The 22,594-nt window shown below is 37.4% G+C and overlaps 1 protein-coding gene across 4 annotated transcripts; it reads left to right on the top strand.

Moving 5' to 3' along the window:
• Window positions 1-5: 5 nt before the first annotated feature.
• Window positions 6-19,371, top strand: LARP7 (La ribonucleoprotein 7, transcriptional regulator). Of its 4 annotated transcripts, none has more exons than XM_087437727.1 (13): window positions 6-134; window positions 5,766-5,976; window positions 6,581-6,681; window positions 6,754-6,837; window positions 7,238-7,402; window positions 7,484-7,577; window positions 7,648-7,995; window positions 8,067-8,211; window positions 9,837-9,988; window positions 10,803-10,921; window positions 13,944-14,103; window positions 14,324-14,415; window positions 18,729-19,371. In XM_087437727.1, the coding sequence occupies exons 2-13, from the start codon at window positions 5,775-5,777 to the stop codon at window positions 18,807-18,809; spliced, it is 1,743 nt and encodes a 580-aa protein (XP_087293853.1). In that variant the 5' UTR covers window positions 6-134; window positions 5,766-5,774; the 3' UTR covers window positions 18,810-19,371. The 4 variants fall into 4 exon arrangements, with proteins under 4 accessions (XP_087293853.1, XP_087293854.1, XP_087293852.1 ...); XM_087437728.1 differs by lacking the exon at window positions 6-134 and adding an exon at window positions 349-488; XM_087437726.1 differs by lacking the exon at window positions 6-134 and adding an exon at window positions 510-904 and having other exon boundaries at window positions 7,651-7,995.
• The last annotated feature ends 3,223 nt before the right edge of the window (window positions 19,372-22,594 follow it).

Below are 22,594 nucleotides of genomic sequence, written 5' to 3'. Positions count from 1 at the left end.
CGTCTTCTGCGACGCGAAGCGGAGAACGGTGTCGCTCCTCTTATGACGCAGAGACGACCAGGACCGTAAGGATCGGGAGACGGAAAGAGCTCAAGGACGCAGTCTCTGGCCCTGTATTTTGGGGGCTGAACGGAGTAAGTTCAAGTGGGCCATAGGGTTGCCCAGGTCGGGTGAGGTCTAAATTCCCCTCAGTCCTTTTTCATGCAGTCCATTCTATCCTTTGTCGGCCCTCTCACCCCGCCCCCTCCAACTCACCCGTCAGTTGGCCTGCCCTGGTTCTCTGTGCGCACGCGCAGGAGGCCTCTGGCAGCCCTTGTAGTTCCAGTTGTCAGCGATTGGGGGCGCGCGTTGTCCGGCGCTGGAAGTTTGGGGTCCGCCCCGCCCTGGCGGCGTCCGTGCGGAGGGACGGGTGCTGAGAGGGGCAGAAGTCAAAAGGGAAGTAGCCTTGCTTCGCAGCTTTGCCGTTTGGTGGCCAAAGAATAGCGAATGTGAGGACTTGTGTTTTAAAATGAAATCATTTCCTTCTTCAGGACTCTAGTCTTTGTCAGCAAAGAGTTGAAAGTCCAGTTGTGGAAGGGAGCTAACAAATAAGTGCTAAATACGGTGTACGGAGTGCGTCAATAGCCGTGCTTCGGGGAAGCGGATGAGGAGGCGGTTCATCGGGGGAGATGCGGGGGAAGGCTCCGGAGAGGAAGAGGCCGTGAGCCGGGGCCTTGAGATTGAGTGGGGTTTACAAGGCAAGGCAGACAGGAGTCGTTCAGAGCAAACGCACAGCGGGGCGAAAGCGTTCGGGTACCTTTGCACAGGTGGCTGCGACTGGAGCAGTGGTTCGTAACCTTCTTGGCACACCATTTCCTTTAAAAACGTGATAAAAGCTGTGGCTGAGCCTCCCCGGAAAATGCTGGTACATGTCAAAACATTTTGCATATAATTTTGTTAGGAAAAATTGTGAAAGACTTTGAAATGGCCAAGAAAAAAAACTACTGGGTGTCTTGGGTAGCTCCCTCTTCCAGGTTATCTCTGCCTGTCGTTGTCATTGAGTTATTTCACAATTGTGTCAGTTGTAGCCAACGATAATAATGGAAATTAGTCTTGCAGTTATTTTTGCCATTGTTGCCCTGACCGGTTGTGCGTTTATTAACAAATTCATTTCCCCGTTCCTGATAGCTTATATTTGTGTGTCTGGTTTTTTAATTCTCCTGTGAACTGATTTTTAACACTTAGCTAGTTCCCTAATGAATTACTTAAATAAGATTTTTGACATGTATTCATTTTATATTTATACAATAGTCGTGATTTTACTTTTCCTTTAAAATTTATCTTTTAACAATTTCATGGGATTCGCAAGAATTCTTGAAACCCACCCAAAATTCCATGGACTTCAGGTTAAGAATTCCTGAGTCAGAACATAGAATGCGTGGTGACAGTTTGCAAGAGGTTCTGCCGAAAGGTAGGCAACGTGGGAGTCACACATACCTGAGCTTCCTTACCCAGCCAGCTTTGCTCAAGTCGCTTAACCTTTGAGCCTCTATAAAAAGAAGTTCGAAGAAACAACCTAGTGGGCTTGTGAGGATTTCAAGCAAGGTATATAAAGTGACTGACATTGTTACACAGTAACTTGTTTTCTGTGTTTAAAAGCTCTGTTTAGAAGCTAGTTAGACTTCACTGGTTCATTTAACAGTTTTTTAAAAATACATATTATGTTACAAGAAGGGGCTGGGAATGTTTAGTGTTGAAAGTTTTGACATCACAGTCACAAAATTAAATCTGTCTTGTAGACAAGTTGCACAGCTTTTGTGAAGGATGGAGGACTTCTAGAATAGTTTATAAACTGTTCTAAACTGACTGGTAAATGATAAAATGATAATAATGGTTACATAAATATTTTTTAAGATTGCAAATTGCTGATATGTGTTATACACACTAGGTAAGAGTTTCTGAAGTTACGTCCCCAAGCCACAAAAATAATCCCTAGGAGAAGGAATGAAGGAGAATCTCTGGACTGAGATATGAGAATCCTGGGAGTAGTCTGGTTTCTAGGAGAACTGTGCTGTTCTGTGCTTATGCAGGTCTGTCCACTACTTCTTTAGGTGGTATTTTCTGACAAGGAAAAGAATTGGAGAGCTGGTAGTCTGCCGTTTATAATCTGGTGTTTTCAGAAGGGAAAATTAGCAGTGGACCCTGCTGTAGTGATAATCGTAGGCCACATTTGTATTTTGTTTATAATTCTACCCCCTTACAAAAGAACTTGAAATGCTTAACACTTTATAAGATCCTTTTAAATACATTATTTATTTAATTCACCAAATGCCTAGGTCGTGACAAGCTAAAGTTCCTGTCCTCATAGTGTTTACTTTCTAGTGAAGTAGACAGACAGTAAAACTGTAATTCTGGGTAATGATAAGAGAATACAAGGATAGAAAGTGGTGACTGGTGGGTAGGGGTAAGGTTGGCAGGGAGGAAATATTTTAGGTTGGGTGAAAAAGAAAGGCTCTTGGAGAAAGTGACATTTTCAAAGACCTGAATGAACAAGAACATAATCCCTATAGATGCTGCAGGAAAGGTAAAGACAGTGGCGAGAGCAAAGGCCTGGAGATGGGAAGGCCTTAACGTGTTTTAAGGAACAGAAAGATGGGGCGTTGTAGTTGGAGTGCTCGTGCAGGAAAGAATTTTAAGAGATGAAGTTAGAGAGATATCCCGAGGCCAGATTGAATAGGGCCTAGTAGCCCACAGTAAGAATTTTATTCTGAGTGTGCTAAGAAACCTTTGAAGGATTTTGTGCAAGAGATTGCCATGTTCTGATTTACATGTTTAAATGATTATTCTGGCTGCTATCTGGAGAAATGATAATGGAACAAGAGTATAAACTAGTATACATGAGGATGCTCTTGCAGTAGTTCGGGCAAGACACAGAGCTCGGACCAGGTGGTTGTGATGGAAGAAATGAGAAGTATTCCTATTCAGGATATGTTGTATAAAGTTAGAGCTAATAGAAATGCTAATGAATTGGCTGTAGGGTGTGAGGAAAAGAAGAATTAAGGAGGATTTCAAGGTTTTTGCCCTCTCGGCAATTTTTTAATTGGTATTTTCGGAGATCAGGAAAACTAGGCAAAAAAAGGTCTGTTAAAATTTGAGAGTTTAATGTTTGCCATTTTAAACTTGAGATTTACTTTAGGTGAACAAATGGAGCTGTCAAATGGACAGTCGAATATTGGAATGGGGAGCTACTGAGAGAAGTCGGGGCTGGAGAACGTAGATGGGTGAAACATCAGCGTGGAGCCGAGGAGCTGAAAGCCAGGGACCCTCAGCAAGGATGGGTGTGTCGATAAGAAGGGCGCCCAGGGCTGAATGCAATCCTAGGCAGCATGTGAAGGTAGAGCAGAGTAGGAGGGTCCCGAAAAAGAAATTGAGAAGGAGGAAAACTCTCCTGGAAGCCAGGTGAAGAAAAATGTTTTCAAGGAAGGAGTTATCAACTGCAGATGCTGCTGAGAGGTCAAGCAGCTGGGGGAGATCTTTGTTTTCAGTGTCACTGGAATGGCGGGAAGGGAAGCCTGACAGGATGCGTTGAAGTGAGAGTATGAGGTGAGGAACGCGATTACTCAGCATTAAGTGACACCTGCTTCTTCTTCTACTGATTACTTCTGGTGTGGACCCCCATTTTTTGTGTAATGCTAGCATCATCTGAAGAAATACTTCATTAAGTATCTATTTTCAAAATTGGTACTTGGCTGATCAGCTGAAGCCTGTTCTAAATAAATGCCAGAATACTCTTCTCCTGACTTCGGTGAGAACGCAAGTTTAGTTGGAGATTTGAAGTGAAATGCATTAGTGGCTTCGTGCTCTCTGACTGGATGTCTCTTTGAAATACATGGTCTGTTTCTGTTACTTCTGCAGCATCATTGCTGCAGTGACAGATTCTAGCTGACAGATTCAGGAGAACAGTAGGCCTTAATCTAATACTGTGTTTGCAAGCTTTAAAGAAGGATGCGAGGCAGCGGATGCAGTAGGGGTAGCATCTTCAGCTCATCTGGAGGCCCAGCCCCAGCACTTACCCAAATCCAGCAAATCACCCAAATCCGCTGGTTTCTTGTTTTGTTTTTTGTGCCCCTTTCCTACAATAGACATGTATGGCTTCCACAGATAAGGGCCACAGTGTTTTAGGTCACCTTGATAGGTAACAGCTTTAGCCCCTTTTGCCCGCCAATCAGATATGTCGTCCTAGTCACATAGGCCCAAGGCCTGCATACCGACTAATAGCAGCTCCCACCCCAGTGTGGCCGGAGAGACAGAGACAGCTCCCCGTTTGTCTTCTCTCTTCTCTTTCCCACAAAACCGTATTATGGGAGGGAGGCTGAGGCAGGCCTGCATTGTGCCAGGCCTGATGTGCAGCCTTTGCTCATATACTCATTTTTGTATACATACCCCTGATGATTCAATTAAGATGACACAACTCACTCGACAAATTTTTGAGTGACTACTTGCCAGGGACTGGGGATGCATCAGTACACAAAACAGACAAAAATCTCTTATTTCATCAATCTTACATTCTAAGAAGGACAAAGAATAAACAAATTATATAGTACTATTGGAAAGTGATTTAAGTGCAATGGAGAAAATAAGGCAGAGGAGATAGAGTATCTGTTTGTCCCCAAGTTTGCAGTTTTAAATATGGTTGTAGGAGGAGACCTCAGAGGTGAGGTTTGAACAAGCCTTCAGCCAAGTGAGAGAGCAAGCCATGTAATCTAGGGGATGAGTGTTTGAGAGAGAACAGCAGCTTCAGAAGGCCCTCTGGCAAGAGTCTGCTGGCTAACATTTAGGAACAGCTAGAAAACCAGTAAGCTGGAGCTGAGGGAGCAAAGAGGCCTGCAAAGTCACCTGGGGAAGGAGGGCTTGGGCACTGCTGCCCAAGAAGTACTCCCTGGGAGGGAAGGTCACCTGAAACAGAAGGCTGATTCTACATCTTACCAGTTGAATTCTACCCCTAGTGAGCAGAAATTAACCTTTTTAAAAATCAAAATCAAGGGGGCTGGCCCGGTGGCACAAGCGGTTAAGTGCACGCATTCCACTGCGGCGGCCCGGGTTCCCCGGTTGGGATCCTGGGCGCGCACCGATGCACCCCTTGGCAACCCATGCTGTGGCAGCGTGCCATATAAAGTGGAGGAAGATGAGGCACGGATGTTAGCCCAGGGCCAGTCTTCCTCAGCAGAAAAAGAGGAGGATTGGCAGATGTTAGCACAGGGCTGATCTTCCTCACCAAAAAAAATCAAAATCAAGAATCAGTTTATTTGTGTTTCATTAGAAGTTGTAGCATTAAAAAATGTGAATGCCTTTTTGAGGTTTGAGAGGAAGAATGTCTGAGTCACTTAATCTCACACTTTGACTCACTGATTTAAAAGTGTAGCTTGGTGAGCTATAGATGTAGGTAGAGATTTTATACTATACTAGGATAATCTGGTCCTGCACTTTAAAAGGCATAAAAAACTAAAGCTATGATCCATGATAGGAGGTAGATTATTTTAAAAGTGAAAACAAGGGCAATGAAAAGTAAACAGGAAAGAGCTAAAAAAGATTTTAAAACCACAAGGCCAATGAAAGTTTCCTCAGCTGATTGTAGAAAATGTCTGGGAAGTGTTCCTCTGAAAAATTTATCCTCTGGCCGCCAAAATTTGAGTCCATTATCCCTTTAGATAATTAAAGGCTAATCTAAATTTTTTTTATTACCAATTAATTACTTGTGGTAGCTTAAATATTTACCTTTTTTTCAGTTCACGGTAATGGAAACTGAAAGTGGAAATCAGGAAAAGGCAATGGAAGAGGAAAGCACTGAAAAGAAAAAAGATGTAGAAAAAAAGAAACGGTCTCGAGTTAAACAGGTGCTTGCAGATATTGCTAAGCAAGTGGACTTCTGGTTTGGAGATGCAAATCTTCACAAGGATAGATTTCTTCGAGAGCAGATAGAAAAATCTAGAGATGGATGTAAGTTTGCTTTCAATATGTAAGGGAACTAGTTTTTAGATGTGTTACCTTTTAACTTCTGAAATATAAATTTAAATAAAATTCTATATGATGTATAGATTATATACACTACATTACACAGTATATATAGCATTACATAGTATATATTATACACTATTACATACTTTTTATATGTAATGTCTACACACATCCATTAGATATTAAATATTTTCCACATAAACTGTTGTGGCTCATTTTAGCCTTTACGACGACAATACTTAGTTTCTAGAGTTAAGGACTCAATAGGACTCTAGCGACTTCAAACCAACGCAGTTATATCAAAATAATTCAGAAGACCTGTTTTATGTTGTCCATGTTTGAGGAGAGAGGCATGTGCATGTGTGCTCAGGCAGTTATCTCAGACAAGACATTTAACCCTAGTCCAAATCTGAAAAATACCTTTTATTTGTGTTAAGATTTAATTAATGTGAACTGAATTTTTAACCATGACTTAATGGCCTGTACCTGCATATAAGGGCAGATTGATTTTATCCCAAATTGCCTTTATCCCACTGGTTTGGCTTTTATTTGTATTTATACTTATTCACTTTTGCATTTCCATTAGATGTTGATATATCACTTCTTGTGTCTTTCAACAAAATGAAAAAATTGACCACTGATGGCAAGTTAATAGCCAGAGCACTGAAAAGTTCAGCTGTTGTAGAGGTAAGAATTGTGACAATTGATATCACATAACCATGTAATTTAGTCTACTAACCTAATAATGTACCTTTAAAGCTGGATTTAGAAGGCACCAGAATCAGGAGGAAAAAACCTCTGGGTGAAAGACCAAAAGATGAGGATGAGCGGACAGTGTATGTGGTAAGCTGTTTTTCTAGAAAAACCTCATCTCCAGTAAAGCATGACAAATTTTTGACACTTCTCTCATCTGCACCTCTCTTCACGCACAATACCTGTTATACACCCCTCTCTCAGTCCCCATCTACACACCCACTATTGCTCTCACACGCAGTTGCACACAAACATCTCTCAAATGGCTCCCTTCCACCTGGTTCTCCCTTTCCTGCTCACATCTGACAGCCTCTGCCTCTCAGGTTCACATCTCTCTCAAACCACTCTTCTGTCTCATGCACTTCTCTCACATGCTTGTTCATACCTTTCTGACATACAAAAGAAAAACATTTTAATATTCAAGTAAAAATTTATTGGCCTTGTGAATAAGAATCCTTATATATTTAATACTGCTTCTAATTTACCACAGGAGTTGCTTCCCAAAAATGTTAATCACAGCTGGATTGAAAGAGTATTTGGGAAATGTGGCAATGTTGTTTATATAAGTATACCACATTACAAGTCTACTGGAGATCCAAAGGGATTTGCCTTTGTGGAATTTGAAACAAAGGAACAAGCAGCAAAAGCTATTGAGGTAGGTCCAAAACCTAAAAGGAAAAAAAGAAAATTAGCAAGTGTTTGAAATAGTAACAGAATTTTGCTGATTCCTTTTCAGTTTCTTAACAACCCACCAGAAGAAGCACCAAGAAAACCTGGTATATTTCCTAAGACAGTGAAAAATAAGCCCATTCCTGCCCTTCGAGTATCAGGTGAGTTACTAATAATATCAAAGTAGATGTAGTTGAAGTAAAATTAAAATTAATGATAACATTGTTACAGAAGAAAAGAAAAAGAAAAAGAAGAAGAAAGGCCGAGTGAAGAAGGAAGACAACATCCAGACCAAGGAATCAAATATGGACACAAGCAAGGAGGCCGTGTGTAAAATAAAAAGATCCAGGACCACCTCTGAGGGCTCCGAAGTAGAGATTACTGAACCCCAAAAGCCACCCTCAAAGAAAAAGAAAAAACGGGAAAAAGCTGAAGCATCCAGCTTACCTTCAGTCAAAACAGGAAAGAGGAAGAGAAGTAGCTCTGCAGATGCAGAGTGCATAGCTCCCAGATCAAAAGTCAAGAAAATGGCTCAGAAAGACATTAAAAAAGAAGCCTCAGAAGTTTCCAAAGACAAAGGTATTTATGACTTCAAGGTTAGGATTAGATAAATAAGGTTATTTCTTAACTTAAGTCTTTTCTTCTTAAAGATTTAGAAGTCTCTACTGAAGAGGAAAAGGATACCGGAGATATAAAAGATGGATCCCTCTTAAAAGCAAAAAGGAAGCATAAGAAAAAACATAAAGAAAGGCATAAAATGGGAGAAGAAGTTATACCATTAAGAGTACTATCCAAGTAAGTCAATAGTATAAATTTGTTGGCAGTTGACACACTCCATCACCATTGCTAAAGTGCAATTCCAATTTGTATTAAACAGAGTTGCATATTAGCAACAGTAATGGCCTGTGTCCAAGATTTGCACACGATGTGGGTATAACATGGTTGAGGACTAAAAAGGAACCACCACACTAAAACATGGAAGCACTTATTTTTATCAGGTCACAGCAAGTGCCTCCATGTTAAAGTCGAGGGTGTTCCTTAACGCATGTAAAAGACACAAGTCAAATATACCAAAGACAGTAGTTAAATAAAGACTCTTGAGTCTTGTAAATGTAAGACTTACCATCACTAAAACATGGAAGCACTTACTTTTCTAGTTTCAAAGCAAGTACATCCACGTTTAAGTGGTGGGAAGCCCAGTCTTGGAAAAAGTTGGAATCATGAACATTTTTTAACCTGTAAACGACGTTTAAAAAATAAACTTAGGTCAAAATAAATGTGTCGGTTTGGAGACACCTCCACTGAAACATGGAAGCACTTACTTTTGTTTTACACAGCAGGTACCCCCATGTTAAAGCAAAGGGGATCCCTTTGGCCTCTATATATTAACCAGGCTGCCACGTTGTATCCAGAGGAATAATTTGGATTCACTTCTACTAAAACATGGAAGCACTTACTATTTTAAGTCACAGAAAGCACTTCCATGTTAAAGTTAAAGGGAGTCCATCTACTCGAGGGGTGAGAACCAAGTAGAAAAAAAAAAGAATGGCATACCTTTTGGAAGACTTTCCTAGAGTCTGTTCTCCTCTTGAAGGTTAAAAGGCAAGGACCTCAGGCACTTGTATTTATACTATTCTTAACCCCTGAATTCCTTTTGCCTTTTTATCTCAGAGAATCATTACAAGAGCCTTTTGTTATTCTAATGTATCAGCTCACAGGGAATGTATGATCCTGGGTGGGTCTGGATACTTCTTTTTTTTTTTTGAAGTATACAGATGTCAATGTTAACAGCTAAAACCATTACCACAAGATATCCTCCTCTTTAAAAAAATCCCCTATCTGCTTGTTTGATGGCATAGATTAGGGTAACAATGTGTGCTCCTGGGGAGCTAGGAGAGGCATTGTGTTTCTTTCTGGAGGAGCTCTAGCTGTTTGAAGAAACATCTACATGTTAAATGTATGTAAATAAATAAATTGCTTCCATGGGGTGTTTTTTTCTTCTTAGAAATTCCTTTTGATTCAAGTAAATACTAAGGAATGTTATCTCCCAAATTGGAAGCAGTTTAACAAGTCTTTGAATTTTAATCTCTCATTTTTTCCCCCAGAGGTGACTGGCTGTTCTAGTAAATGTTACTAGTTTATTAATTCAAAACTTTTATTTTCATAAATTCAAATATTTGAAGCATACTCAAGAATTTAATTGGCAAATTTAAAACACTTAATCTGAATGTTGGGACAAGGGGAACTCCCCTTTTGCTCGTCTGCTAGATGGACTTAGAACTCAGGAATAACTTGAATGTGTGTAAAGAAAGACGAGTTGGGAGGAGTGCTTGCAAGTCACTGTGAATGTATGTGTTCAGATATTTACTTTTCATTTAATCATTTGTCACTATTTCAGGAGTACATTTTTTCATTCACAGGAACGAATGGATGGATTTGAAAAAAGAGTATTTAGCATTGCAAAAAGCCAGCATGGCGTCTTTAAAAAAAACAATATCCCAAATAAAACTGGAGTCAGAAATGGAAACAGACCACGGAGAACCTAATAAGTCTGGAATGAAAAATGGAAAAAGTAAACATCGCTATCATAGTTTTTGTAACATTATATTGTACTTGTACACTGAAATGCTGTTTCTGAGTTACTGTAGGATAAAGTTTAATTTTAAAAAACTTAATTATACAGTGGTTGTTATTAGAACAATTATTGATTTATCAAGTCGTCCAGATGTGTGATTTATTCTTGATATAAGAATATTTGAAGGATTTATTTTAAACAGTGTCTTTTTTAATCACGTAAGTTTTCTCTGTTAATTAGAGTTAGTAATGAGTGCCTAGTTTATGAATTGAGCAAATTTGTAGAAACAAAGATTGTAATTTCTCACCTGTACTTTTATTCCATAGTATTAACCACAAGCAGGAAAAAATTAAAACAAGATTCTTATGAAATCTTCAATATTAGGGTATATTTTAAATTCCTATGAACTGAAAATAAAATTTTTTACATTTGAATCATAACGAGTACAGAATATTCTTATATGTTATCCTATGCCTATTTATTTTATTTTCTTCACTTTAGTAAGTAAATTTCAGGGAAAAGGGGCTTTTTTTCTAGGGTTTACAAGTGCTCCGTAAACATAACAGTTTGCATTTAGAGTACTCAGACTTTTTATTTTATTTCATGGTAATCTACAATAAGCAGTATGACTTACAACATTAACTTTCTTAATTACTTAATTATTTTACGATTAAATTTTAAATTAAGTAAATTTAAATTAATTATTTAAATCAGCCTAAGAAATCGTTGTTATTCTAAAGTGGGCCTCCTGAGTGTTAAATTATTAAGTGTAAGAGATTTATTTTTGGTGTTTTCCTTTTCAAATCCACAGCAAACAGTGAAGAGCCTTGTCCTCAGGAGAAGGTTCCTGCAGCGGGACCACAGTTTGTGAGCGGCGTGATTGTGAAGATCGTTAGCACGGAGCCTCTACCTGGCAGGAAACAAGTCAGGGTAATGCTTTTGACTCCCCAGGGTAGTTTCCCTCTTTCCTCTTAAAAACTCCCCCGTGTGAAAAAGTTTAGAATATGGAGAATGAAGCAAATTTTAGTTTGTTCCTCTGTGGTAAACTACTTGTAAGGTTTGATTCCATAGTAACTCTTAAGGTTAAAGCAAAATCTAAACACTGAAATTCCTCAGTGGAGCAAATTTACAGTGAGCACAGTTTAAACATCCTTCTATAGAAAAACTGCAATTTGTGCTTATTTTTATTGGTGCTCCTAATGGTTGGTTGGTGTGTAGTTGAATGAGGAAACCATACTATAGTCATTTTAACTAAAGGAGTAGATAGAGTAAAATGCTTTCCCAGTGTTCGTTTCTTAGAAGACTTTTTCTGTTTTCAGAGAAAAATGAATTTTAGAAAAATACATAGTGCCAGAACTTTTTAAAAGATTTAATGAACATTAGAGTTGGTCTGAAATTATTTTAAAATTGTAATCATCTGCTGTTGTCTGGTTTTGGAGCAAACTACAGAATTTGTAATTTGTTTTCATTAGAACTCTTAGCTTTCAGTAGATTTCTAAAAGATTTTTTGACCTGAAACTGCCAGAACTATTTTGAAATAAAAGGAATAATATGCGTATTTTTCACTTACCATGGATTTATTTCTGTCTGTTAATGAATTTTCTTGGGAATTGAAATTTTTTTCTGAAAGAAATGCAGTTTCTGGAGAAAGGAGCCTTTTTAATTTTTATTTTTAAAAAGGTTTGGTATTTCTCAATCCATGCTGATAGTTTAAAAAATTTGAAACAATTACAGAAAAGTGTCAAGTATTTTGAAAAGCTACAAAAATTTGCATGCTTGTGCAAAGTAAATTCATGGTTCTCCATAATTTACGCTACAAGTTGCTACACATACTGTTCTTTTCCACTTTATGTAGTCTGTCTTCTCCAGGCTTTTGTACCAATGCGGCAGTATCTCTTTCTTACTGACATAGTGCTTTGTGTGGAGTACCTATCTTATTTCTCCCTTCCCTGTCACCCATTTAGGTGAGGTGCTTTATGTAAAATGTTCTATAACATAGCAAATATATTTAAAATTCTTATATTGACTCTCAATACCATGCAGTGTGTTGTTTTGGTTTTGCCCAAACTCATGCCAGTCACATCTTGAACTTGCATCCTCATTGAGGTTGCTCGCTGTAATCATGAGTAAGCACTCTTTATCTGAAACCCTATCCTAAAACTGTAGCTGTCACTCACACGTAAATTTAGATTCTCTTTACAATATAGATGAGGGATCTTGGTCAATCCCAAATTGGTGTTACCAGCTTGCACTTCAGAGTGTGTTAGCAATATACAATTTCAGATGAGAAGGAGAAAATATTGAGCATGTAAATGCTGCTGCGGTTAGTCAGATTGCAAGTTTTAATAGGAAAATTACTCAAAGTTTGTTATTTGGAGTGACTGGCATAGATTTAGTTATATTTATCAAAGAGCTTTTATTATCTACATGATAATTATCGCCATTACAAATTCTTCATTTATGTTCATCAAAATCATAAAATAAGTGCATTAACCAAGTTAGTAGTTACTTACATTTTGCTGGAACAAAAACTTAGCTATGATGATGGTCTCGGCTGTCTGTGACTTGCTCAGCCCATTACCAGGCTAATTTGTCATTCTAAGAAGGTTTTAAATCCGGAGATTAGCCTGACATTATAATGGATATGTAGTAAATATCTTTTGAATTGTAGTAATCTAATCTGTCTGATAAATCACTTACAAAATTCACTACTACCAGTGAATAATTCAAATTTCATCAACTTGATACTGATTATTTTCTTGCTTTGTGTCTGGATTTCGTACTAATTAACTAGATAGAGAAATGAGATGAATTGGCATGTATATTTCTTTTGTAATTTTTTTCATTTATTAAGTGCCTATTTTGTGGCAGGCAGTATTCTAAGTGTTGGGATGAGGTGAGACTTAGTCCCTGGCTTTTACCGACTTGCATGTTTTTACTACTTGTTCTATAATATTAACTAATAAACTTTTCTTATTCTATGACAAAATAATATTTCCAGGTATTGCTCAGTTCTTTCTATAATTCAGACTTTAAAAATCCAGCATCTAAAAATAATCTAAATTAGTTGTGGCTTGAAATTTTGTGTTAAAACTAACGGGAACGAGATGGATAAGATACTTTTTTTTCAGTTGGTAATCTCCAGTTATTTCTTTAGCTTTATGAATGGAAGTTGATGAATTAAGAATTAGTGTAACATTCCTGCATAATTGCATTGTATACACTGTAGAACCTACTGTGACCAAAAAAAAAATGATTAGAAATGCAGGAATCTTGTTAATTTGCCCTCACAGCAGGCATAGGTAAAACTTCTCTTTGCTGGGTGAAGCAAAGTCTAAACAACTTGTTTAGGAAAGGTTGCTGAGGTATTTTATCAGATGGTAAGAGCTCTTGAGCTATGGTCCCATAGACCCACTCGGAACCTAGGATTTTTGTAGGTTCCATGAAACTTTTTGTGTGTGAATTGTTATAAAAAGTTGAATGTTTTTTACATGTTTTAAGTTGTATGTGATTTTGTACAGGTGAGAGGAAACACACCTTTTCTCCCAATTCATTGTGTGTGTGTTTGTTTTTAATTTTATTCCTTATTCTAACTACACCCAGACTTGGAACTCCTCTTCTTGATTTGGGGGTGGGATAAGTGTTTGTCCATCCTGCTCTGCAAATCTGTTCTCCTTATGCAATATTCCCATTCTAGTTAAGATTTTAAGGGTGTGGTTGAATAAAAGAAAGTACGTTGTGATTAGAGGTTATGTTAAATTGGTTCTCAACTTTGTCCAAGTCAATTTTTAAGAGCATTTGGTATATTTTAGAAGAAATATTTGATGTAGGATAGTTACTCCTCATTTTAAGCTACATATGACTTATAATTCTGACACGATTGGAATAATTTTAGAATTATTATGAAAAATTTTTATTGTTTATTTTAAGTCTTTCTAAAACTCTGATGCAGGATACTTTGGCCACAGTCTCAGAAGTTGTTTATGTTGATTTGCTAGAAGGAGATACAGAATGCCATGCTAGGTTTAAAACTCCTGAGGATGCTCAAGCAGTGATCAAGACATATGCGGAAATTAAAAAGAAACACTGCTGGAAGCTCGAGATCCTTTCTGGTAAAACTTCATAGAATCTTCTTTTTTAACAATTCTTAGTGTGGGATGATTGTATTATATCTTCTGAGTTTGGCTAATGAAACATATTTTTTGTCTTTAATATGCATAAAGTAGCATTAAATATAATTCTACTTTTGTTACTGAGAATGTGATGCCTTGAATATGTCTCTTCATATGTATCCTTATGTTCAGTGGTCTGTGTTTCTGTTTTGTTTTTAAGGTGACCATGAACAGAGGTATTGGCAGAAGATTTTGGTAGATAGGCAGGCCAAACTTAATCAGCCTCGTGAAAAGAAAAGAGGCACTGAGAAGGTAATCAGTTCATATTTGTTTTGTTTTATTGGCAGCCTAAACTTTTTTTGGAGGTTGAATGTCTTCTGAAAGTCAGTCATGTATAGTCCTAAAATAACCTTGGTTTTGCTCTACGTAACAAAGATTTACATGGTATATACTATACTGTGTTTTAGACTGAGAGGGAATACTTATTTTTCTAGATTTTGAAATGCACAAAATTAGAATTATTTTCCCCACAAGCGTACATAATTTTAATTTAGAGTTTTCTTTTTTTTTTAACTAGTGATGTAATTTAAATTTAAACAGTCTTGATTTCTGGCTGCTGTGTTTTGTAGTTTGGTGGTAAATGATTATTTAAAGATTGTCTTAGTGGTAAAAAACAATGTATTTGGAGTGTAGTTTTGAAACATATGAGTCTCCACAGATAAGGTTGAGAGACTTTATGCATAATGTTCCCTATGGCAATGATAAGCTTTATTCTTTTTCTCTACAATAGTCAACAAGTGATAAAGCCTAAATACATTAAATAATTTAAAGCAAGCCTGTCTTTCGGTAGTTTTATTTTAAATTATACTGACTAATTTATAAAATAATTATTGTTGCTAGTGAGCTATCAAGTTTATTCTTTCTTTTTTTTGTGTCTGAGGAAGATCGGCCCTGAGCTAACATCTGCCAATCCTCCTCTTTTTGCTGAGGAAGACTGGCTCTGGGCTAACATCCGTGCCCATCTTCCTCCACTTTATATGGGACACTGCCACCGCATGGCTTGCCAAGCAGTGCTTCACTGCGCGCCCGGGATCCGAACCGGCGAACCCCAGGCCGCTGCAGCAGAGCGCGCGCACTTAACTGCTTGCACCACCGGGCCGGCTCCCAAGTTTATTCTTTTGAAACAAATTATTATACCTGTAAAGATTAGTACATCTTAAAGTGCTTAGGACAAAATAGGACACATAATAACTAATATTACTTATCAGAATTTTAAAATGTATATTAGAAAAGTCAGAAAAATGTAAAAAGATGTATACTTTTTTTGTGTGTGTGTGAGCAAGATCAGCCCTGAGCTAACAAGATGTACATTTTTTTTTATGATTGGTTAGCACTTGAAAAGTCATATGTCCTATATGCCAGGCTTGTTGGTTTGGGGTCATATTTATAAAATTCCTTTTTTTTTTAAAAACTTAAAAATCAAGTGTTTTTCATCAGCCTTGCATTGCCTAGGATTCATTGGCATTTGGGATGATTTAGAGGCAGGTTTCCTACTGGTCTTTGTTAATTCTGTTTCCTTGAATGCAGACTGAATTGGCTGAGGTGGGGAGGCCTCCTTCCTTCCTAAGGACTCTTTCAGGTCTATGAGGTGTTAATTTAAAAGTCTGCTTGAGATTATTTAAATGTTAAAATCATTAATCCAGAACTCACAACTGAAATGCAATCACTTTGTTAATACGTATCCTTCTAATTGGTGTGAAATTTCATTTAAATTGTGTATATTTTTAAAACTAGGAATTAGTCGTTTTGTTTTTCAGAAAGATCCCATCTCTGTAAATTAAATTTGAGGCAAGGAAATAAACATTGACAGGGAATTTTATAAATTGGGTTGGAACACAATGAGTAGCTCTGTCATTGAGTCAGAGAATTCTTTTCCTGATCTCAGTTACTTGTTGTGCCATCAGGCTTGTCATTAGCATGATTTGTTTGATAAACAGAAACATCTGAAAGTATAGGATCCTAGTGAAGCTATGGAAGTAGCTAATTGGCTCATCTCCACGAAATGAAAAAAAGGTACCACACACAGTAGGTGCTGTACAAGCTTTTCAGGGGACAGGGGTAAACCATAATTAGTCAACCTACTTTTTTGTTAATTCATCAATTAATGTTTTTGAGTGCCCGTTTGTGTTAGCCACTCTTCTAGGGACTGGGGCTACAGCCATGGGTAACGAAGTCCCTGCTTTCATGCAGCCTGCATGTCAACAGGTTAGGTCAGGCGATGACCAGTCCCGTGCAGAAAAATTAAAGGGTATTGTGGGATAGTTCTACATTGCTGAGGTGGTCTAAGAAGTTCTGTCTGTGAGGGTGACATTAGAGCAGATCTTAGGGAAGTGAGCACGCAAGCTAGGGGAGCTTAGATGCACAGCGTCCAGGCAGAGGCAGCAGAGAGTGCAGAGGCCTTGAGGGGGAGTGTCAACTAGGAGGCCAGTGTAGCTGCAGTACTGGGAATAAGCACTTAGTACTGGAAGTTAAGGACTTAGAAAAAATTAACAGCCCAAAGTATGACATAAATACCTCACTGACATGACAGCCCAGTGTTTCCACAGTAGTATCGTATTTGGTCCGTAATGGAGTGAAAGAAAAGCACTAGTAAAAAATCCTGGTTCTTAGTTTTCCCGTTATGGAGTAGAAGGATACTGGGAACAATTTCCTAATCCCCATCGGTTTATACAGAATTAAAAGACAAGAAAATAGAATAAAGAAAAATTTTATTTTCTACATATGATATTTTTACTTGTAAAAATCAAGTGTGAGTAAATTAAATTGGAACTCTCACATAAGGTCAGTAAAATGAAGGAAAGATCTGCCAAAAGGGGTCTTGCTCATTCTTGCTGGACCAGATCTTTGTAGTGTACCCTGTCACTTTGCTAAAAGTAGGTAACAGCTACTGGAGACAGAATGAGACTTTTCTCATTTCTCCTTAGCTTTTAAAGCATATTTGAATTTTTTATTGTTTTTATCAAAGCGGTCTTTTCCCTCCAAATTACTGATATCTCAAATATTCAGCAGGTAAAGGGAGAATTCATGAAATTTGTGAACAGGACATGGGTGTGACAAGAGTTTTAAATACATTTTGACTCACCTCACTGATGAATAGCTTTTAGTTTAATCCAATAGTGACTTCCTGCCAATCACCAAACACTTTAAAGAAACTATTTTAAATAATGTACACCTGAAATTACACAATGTTATAAATCATTATGACATTGATAAAATAATTGGAAAAAAAGGAAACTATTTTAATGAATACTCATTAGAATCTGTGTTTTCAAGAGACTAAGATTTTAATTTCCTCCAAAGCTAAATAAGATATTTTAAATCTTTCTATCAAGAAAGCTTTGGGAAAATTTAGACATTTTAAATGGTCTTCTGCATTCCACATAATTTCATTTGCCTTCTTTAAAAATATCCAAGTACTTATGTAAAGATGTAATAAAAAATAAGTGCTCTTAGTAGCAGATCCTTATTTGGGATATTTTAATTTTCAAATTTGTAAGAAAACCTTTTGTAGCACTCAGCCCCAAATATGCTGTCTTATTCAAATAATACATGAATTCTCAAGCACAGTATAATTACTGGGGACCACATATCATTTAAGAAGTGTCTTGGTAATTAATACTCAAGCCCAAGGGGATATGAAACAACTAACAAATATGGGTCCTGAATCCTCCTAAAAGGTTAAAAAATTGCTAGCATTGAGTGGCTGGTTTTAATTGGGAAATTTTTAGTAATCTGGAACTAAAGTGGGAGGGGTTTAGATAATTCAAGGGTTTAATACCTATTATACTTAATAAACCATAATGTAGACAGTTCTCTCTGTGATTGATTTGACCTAAGCTTAATTACCTCATTTGTCTACCTCTCCCACTTTTTTTTTTTTTTTTTGGGTGTTGATGAAGTTGGGTTGTTTTTTTTTTTTTTAATTTTTTGTTTATTGCAGTAACATTGGTTTATAACATTGTAAAAGTTTCAGGTGCACATCATTGTACTTCTATTTCTGCATACATCATGTTCACCACCAAAATACTAATTACAACCCATCACCACACACATGTACCGAATTATCCCTTTCACCCTCCTCCCTCCCCCCTTCCCCTCTGGTAACCACCAATCCAATCTCTGTCCCTATGTGTTTGTTTATTGTTGTTATTATCTACTACTTAATGAAGGAAATCATACGGTATTTGACCTTCTCCCTCTGACTTATTTCACTTTGCATTATACCCTCAATGTCCATCCATGTTGTCACAAATGGGTGGATTTCATCGTTTCTTATGGCTGAGTAGTATTCCATTGTGTATATATACCACATCTTCTTTATCCATTCGTCCCTTGATGGGCACTTAGGTTGCTTCCAAGTCTTGGCTATTGTGAATAACGCTGCAATGAACACAGGGGTGCATGTACCTTTGCAAATTGGTGTTTTCAAGTTCTTTGGATAAATACCTCTCCCACTTTTTAAAAAATTTTATTCAAGCTGATAGTTGTGAAATTTTTCTAGTAGTAATTATCTTTTTGTGTTTGGGTATCCAATACATTCTAATTTCTGATTTCTTTGTCTATAGTTAATCACCAAAGCTGAAAAGATCAGACTCGCAAAGACTCAACAAGCAAGTAAACACATTAGATTTTCTGAATATGAATGAAAAAAAATTTTGGTTCATCTCTTAAGATGTCACTGGATACTTGAGCTGTTCTTAGGAAATCCATTCTTATTATGGTAGTAATGCATAATGAATGTTTTTCTAAAACCTACATTTAATTAAAAGAAATACCTTTTTTTCCTTAGTTTGTAAATAAGACTTGTTTCTAGAATCAAGTATATTGTATACTTGATTCTAGTTTTTCATTAAACATTTTATTTGTTGATATTATCTTATATAAATCAACCTCAAAGTGATTTAGCAAATGTGGTTTGAACATTATCGTTAATTTTGTTGTTTTTATATTACAAAAACAATAACATATTTGCAAAAACAATACATAAATATATAGTTTAGAAAAAATGTTTAACAGTGGACTCTCACTGTACTTATTATTCTGTAGCTTGCTTTTTCCATTTCAGATATCTTGGGAATCTTTTCATGTTGATTTATGCAGAGACGTATGTGTAATACTTCATTCTGTTTATTGCACTTTGCCTCTCTCAGCTTCCCTTGAGAAGACCATGTGAACTGTTTCCAATTAAAATGTCAAATTTTAAAAGTATTGAGTTTGTTTTTCATAAATGAAGTCAAGCATTTTATTTTGGTTAGACAAAATAAAGATGCTATGAACATAGGTGGAAAAAACCAAATCTTCTAGAAATCAGCCTTAGGCATAACTGAGGTCTATCATTTTATTCAGGAAAATCACAAACTGTAGCATTTTTTTTTTCCCCCCAAAGCCCCAGTAGATAGTTGTATGGTCATAGCTGCACATCCTTCTAGTTGCTGTATGTGGGACGCGGCCTCAGCATGGCCGGAGAAGCGGCGCGTCGGTGCACGCCCGGGATCCGAACCCGGGCCGCCAGCAGCGGAGCGTGCGCACTTAACCAAGCCACAGGGCCGGCCCCCACAAAGGTTCTTAATCTCAGTCAATTTAGGGTTGTCTCCCTTTCTCTTACAGTTGAGTCCAAATCCTGCAGGCTTATGCAGTACCAGGCTGGGGGAACCCCTTTGTCTCCAGTCATATATCTGAGAAGGCCACTGTCTTAATTAGTCCCAAGTCATGACTTCACTCCAGGTGCATAGGTATCCCTTGTTTATATACTTGGCCAGGTAGTTCTCGTGCTACTTCTGGGCCATGCACAGGACACGAGAATAACTCCAGAGCTTTTGTGCTGTGCTGTAACTTGGCTGGCTCAGGAAGAAAACACTTGGTGATTGTTGATTCGCTTCTCTTCACCTGTCAATCAGAGTAAGAAAAGATCGACATGGGGCCCAGCAACATATTTACAGAATAAGTGTGCAAGAGCAAATGAGAAAGAAATTGTGCTATTTGCGATTCTTCTGGTTGCAAGAAATAGAAACCAACACCATTAGATTAAGCAAAGGAAAAAATTATTGTAAGCATACAAAGGAGGCTCGTGAAATCTGAGGGAGAAATAGATGTATAATAAAGCCTCAAGAAGTACGGGAGCCTGGACAGCTCTGGACCTCTGGACAACAGGAGTTTTTAGGGAGGCTACACAAGTTACTGTTCAGTAGACTCAGCAACAATGCTGTCCAGGCTCACGAACGCTCAGTTCAAAACTCCCAGTTCCCAGGAGACAGAATCTGATGGACCAAGCTTGGGTCAGGTGCATTCTTGGATCAATCACTTGTTCCAAGAGGAGTAGATTGTCTGAATACTCACACTAGGACTACAGTTTTGGGAATAATTGCTTAAAGAGGGCAAAGGTTGTTAGCTGAGCATCTACCCCACTAATTCTTTGACGGTAGTAGAGTTGAGTGAACAGCACATGTAAAAATACTAAAGGAGGAACTTGCCTGGCGTGTTTGAGACACAACGAAGAATCTCAGCAGCTGAAGATTTTGGTAAAAACAAAGTAGAAAAGATAAAGAATGGGATAGGTTGATAAGATTAGGATGGGTTGATACTGAAAACTGCGCTTGAGAGTTTAAAGAGCGATGAAATTTCACAAAAGGAACACACATGGGTAACCAGCACCCTAATCGAGAAACATTATAAACACCCTAGAAACCTCTTCCAGTCCCTCCACCAAGGGAGGGGGCTCAACACCAGAGTTCACTTTCACTGGATTTTGTGCTTTATATAAACAATCAAACATTTAGATGTTCTTTGTGTCATTGGTTTGCTCATTCCAGGATTGTTTCTAAAAGAAAAACCCTAAATCATCAAAAAAGAGACTAGTTGTTTGTATTGTGGTACATTTATACAATTGGATACTCTGCAGCAGTTACGATTGGAATGGAGAAAAGAGGTTACAAGTCAGTAATACAGTATGAGCCCATCTGGGTAAACATATTAAAGAGAATATATCTCCTTTAAAAAAGCGTTTATCATATATGTGCTGTTACATGCATTAAACACATTTAGAGTAATACACAGGAAATTGACACCAGTGATCCCTTTGGTGAAGAACTGAAGTAAAGATGGAGACTTTTTACTTTATGTCTTTGTGTCCTGTTTGCATTTTTAACAAACATGCATTGCTTTTATTTAATTTAAAAAATATGAATAGAAAGTTGAAGAATCCTTCAAATACAATCTTCACGTTTAATATGACAACCCTTGTTGACATCCGTGCAATAAGACATTGGCCTGTGGACTTAAATTGCAGTGTCGAGAAGTGTCTGAAAATTCTAGGAGGAACTGGTGACCCACTTAAAATTGTTGATTTAAGCTGTTAAAATTGTTGGTTTAAACTTTGAATCAGGCCATTTTCACAGTCATCATTTTCAAGCTCCTAGAGTAAAATTGGACTGATAATTAGTATGCATATCTTTTACTCAGGAAATCCAAACAGTTTTAAAAGAAAATAATGGAAAAAACAAAAAGAAAAGAATGTTTGGGAGCTTTAGTTGCTATTACTAAGGAAACCAACTCTGCCCTGTCTCTAGATAAAAAAAAAAAAAGCAAAAAGTTTGATGAATAAGGAAGAAAGACTACATAAAGGAATGAAGATATATTTTTAAATTATCTCAATTACTGAAAAATATATTAAATTTTTAGTAAAAAAATTTCTTCCAGGGCCGGCCCTGTGGCTTGGTGGTTAAGTGCGCGCGCTGTGATGCTGGTGGCCCGGGTTCGGATCCCGGGTGCGCATCGAGGCACCACTTCTCCGTTCATCCTGAGGCCGAGTCCCACATACAACAACTAGAAGGATGTGCAGCTACGACACACAACTATCCACTGGGGCTTTGGGAAAAATAAAATAAAATCTTTAAAAAAAAAAAAAAAAAAAATTTCTTCCAGTTATTATATTTCAGTTACATAAATAACACAAATTCATTGAAGAAAAAATTAGAAAATACATAAGAATAAAAAAGAAAAGGAAGTCACCAAAATTCTCTGCATGTTATTACACTGTTTCATCACGTCCTATGTTTACTGAATAGTATACTGTAAAGATTTTTCTGTCAATAAATATTATGTTCTCCAAGTCAGGTTTTTAATCTGCAAAATAGAGATAGTAATCTTATCTACCGTCTAGCACATGCTTGGCATATGGCAACCATTCATCAAATGTCCATCTCTCAAAAATAGCATCATTATTTTTAATAGCTATTTAGTATGCCATTTTGTTATCTACCATAACTTATAAATCAATCCATTATTGTTTGGCATTTAGTAGTATAAGTGTGTGCTTAGGATACATTCCTGGAAGTGTTCATGGCAGACAAGCGATGGAGTACGAAGGAGGTGGCCCATGAATTCCTAATAAGGGCCTGCTAAATATTTCTACAAGCTTTCTTTGCCCACCCTG

This window comes from Ceratotherium simum, chromosome 12, assembly GCF_057802395.1.
Source record: "Ceratotherium simum simum isolate JZ-2026a chromosome 12, ASM5780239v1, whole genome shotgun sequence".
Lineage (NCBI taxonomy): Eukaryota > Metazoa > Chordata > Mammalia > Perissodactyla > Rhinocerotidae > Ceratotherium > Ceratotherium simum.
This window is presented reverse-complemented; position numbering and strand designations above follow the sequence as displayed.

Coding starts and splice junctions, on each gene's coding strand:
- LARP7 (XM_087437725.1), top strand. Junction 6,682..6,753: donor AAAGTTCAGCTGTTGTAGAG/GTAAGAATTGTG, acceptor GTACCTTTAAAG/CTGGATTTAGAAGGCACCAG. Junction 7,578..7,647: donor TCCTGCCCTTCGAGTATCAG/GTGAGTTACTAA, acceptor ACATTGTTACAG/AAGAAAAGAAAAAGAAAAAG.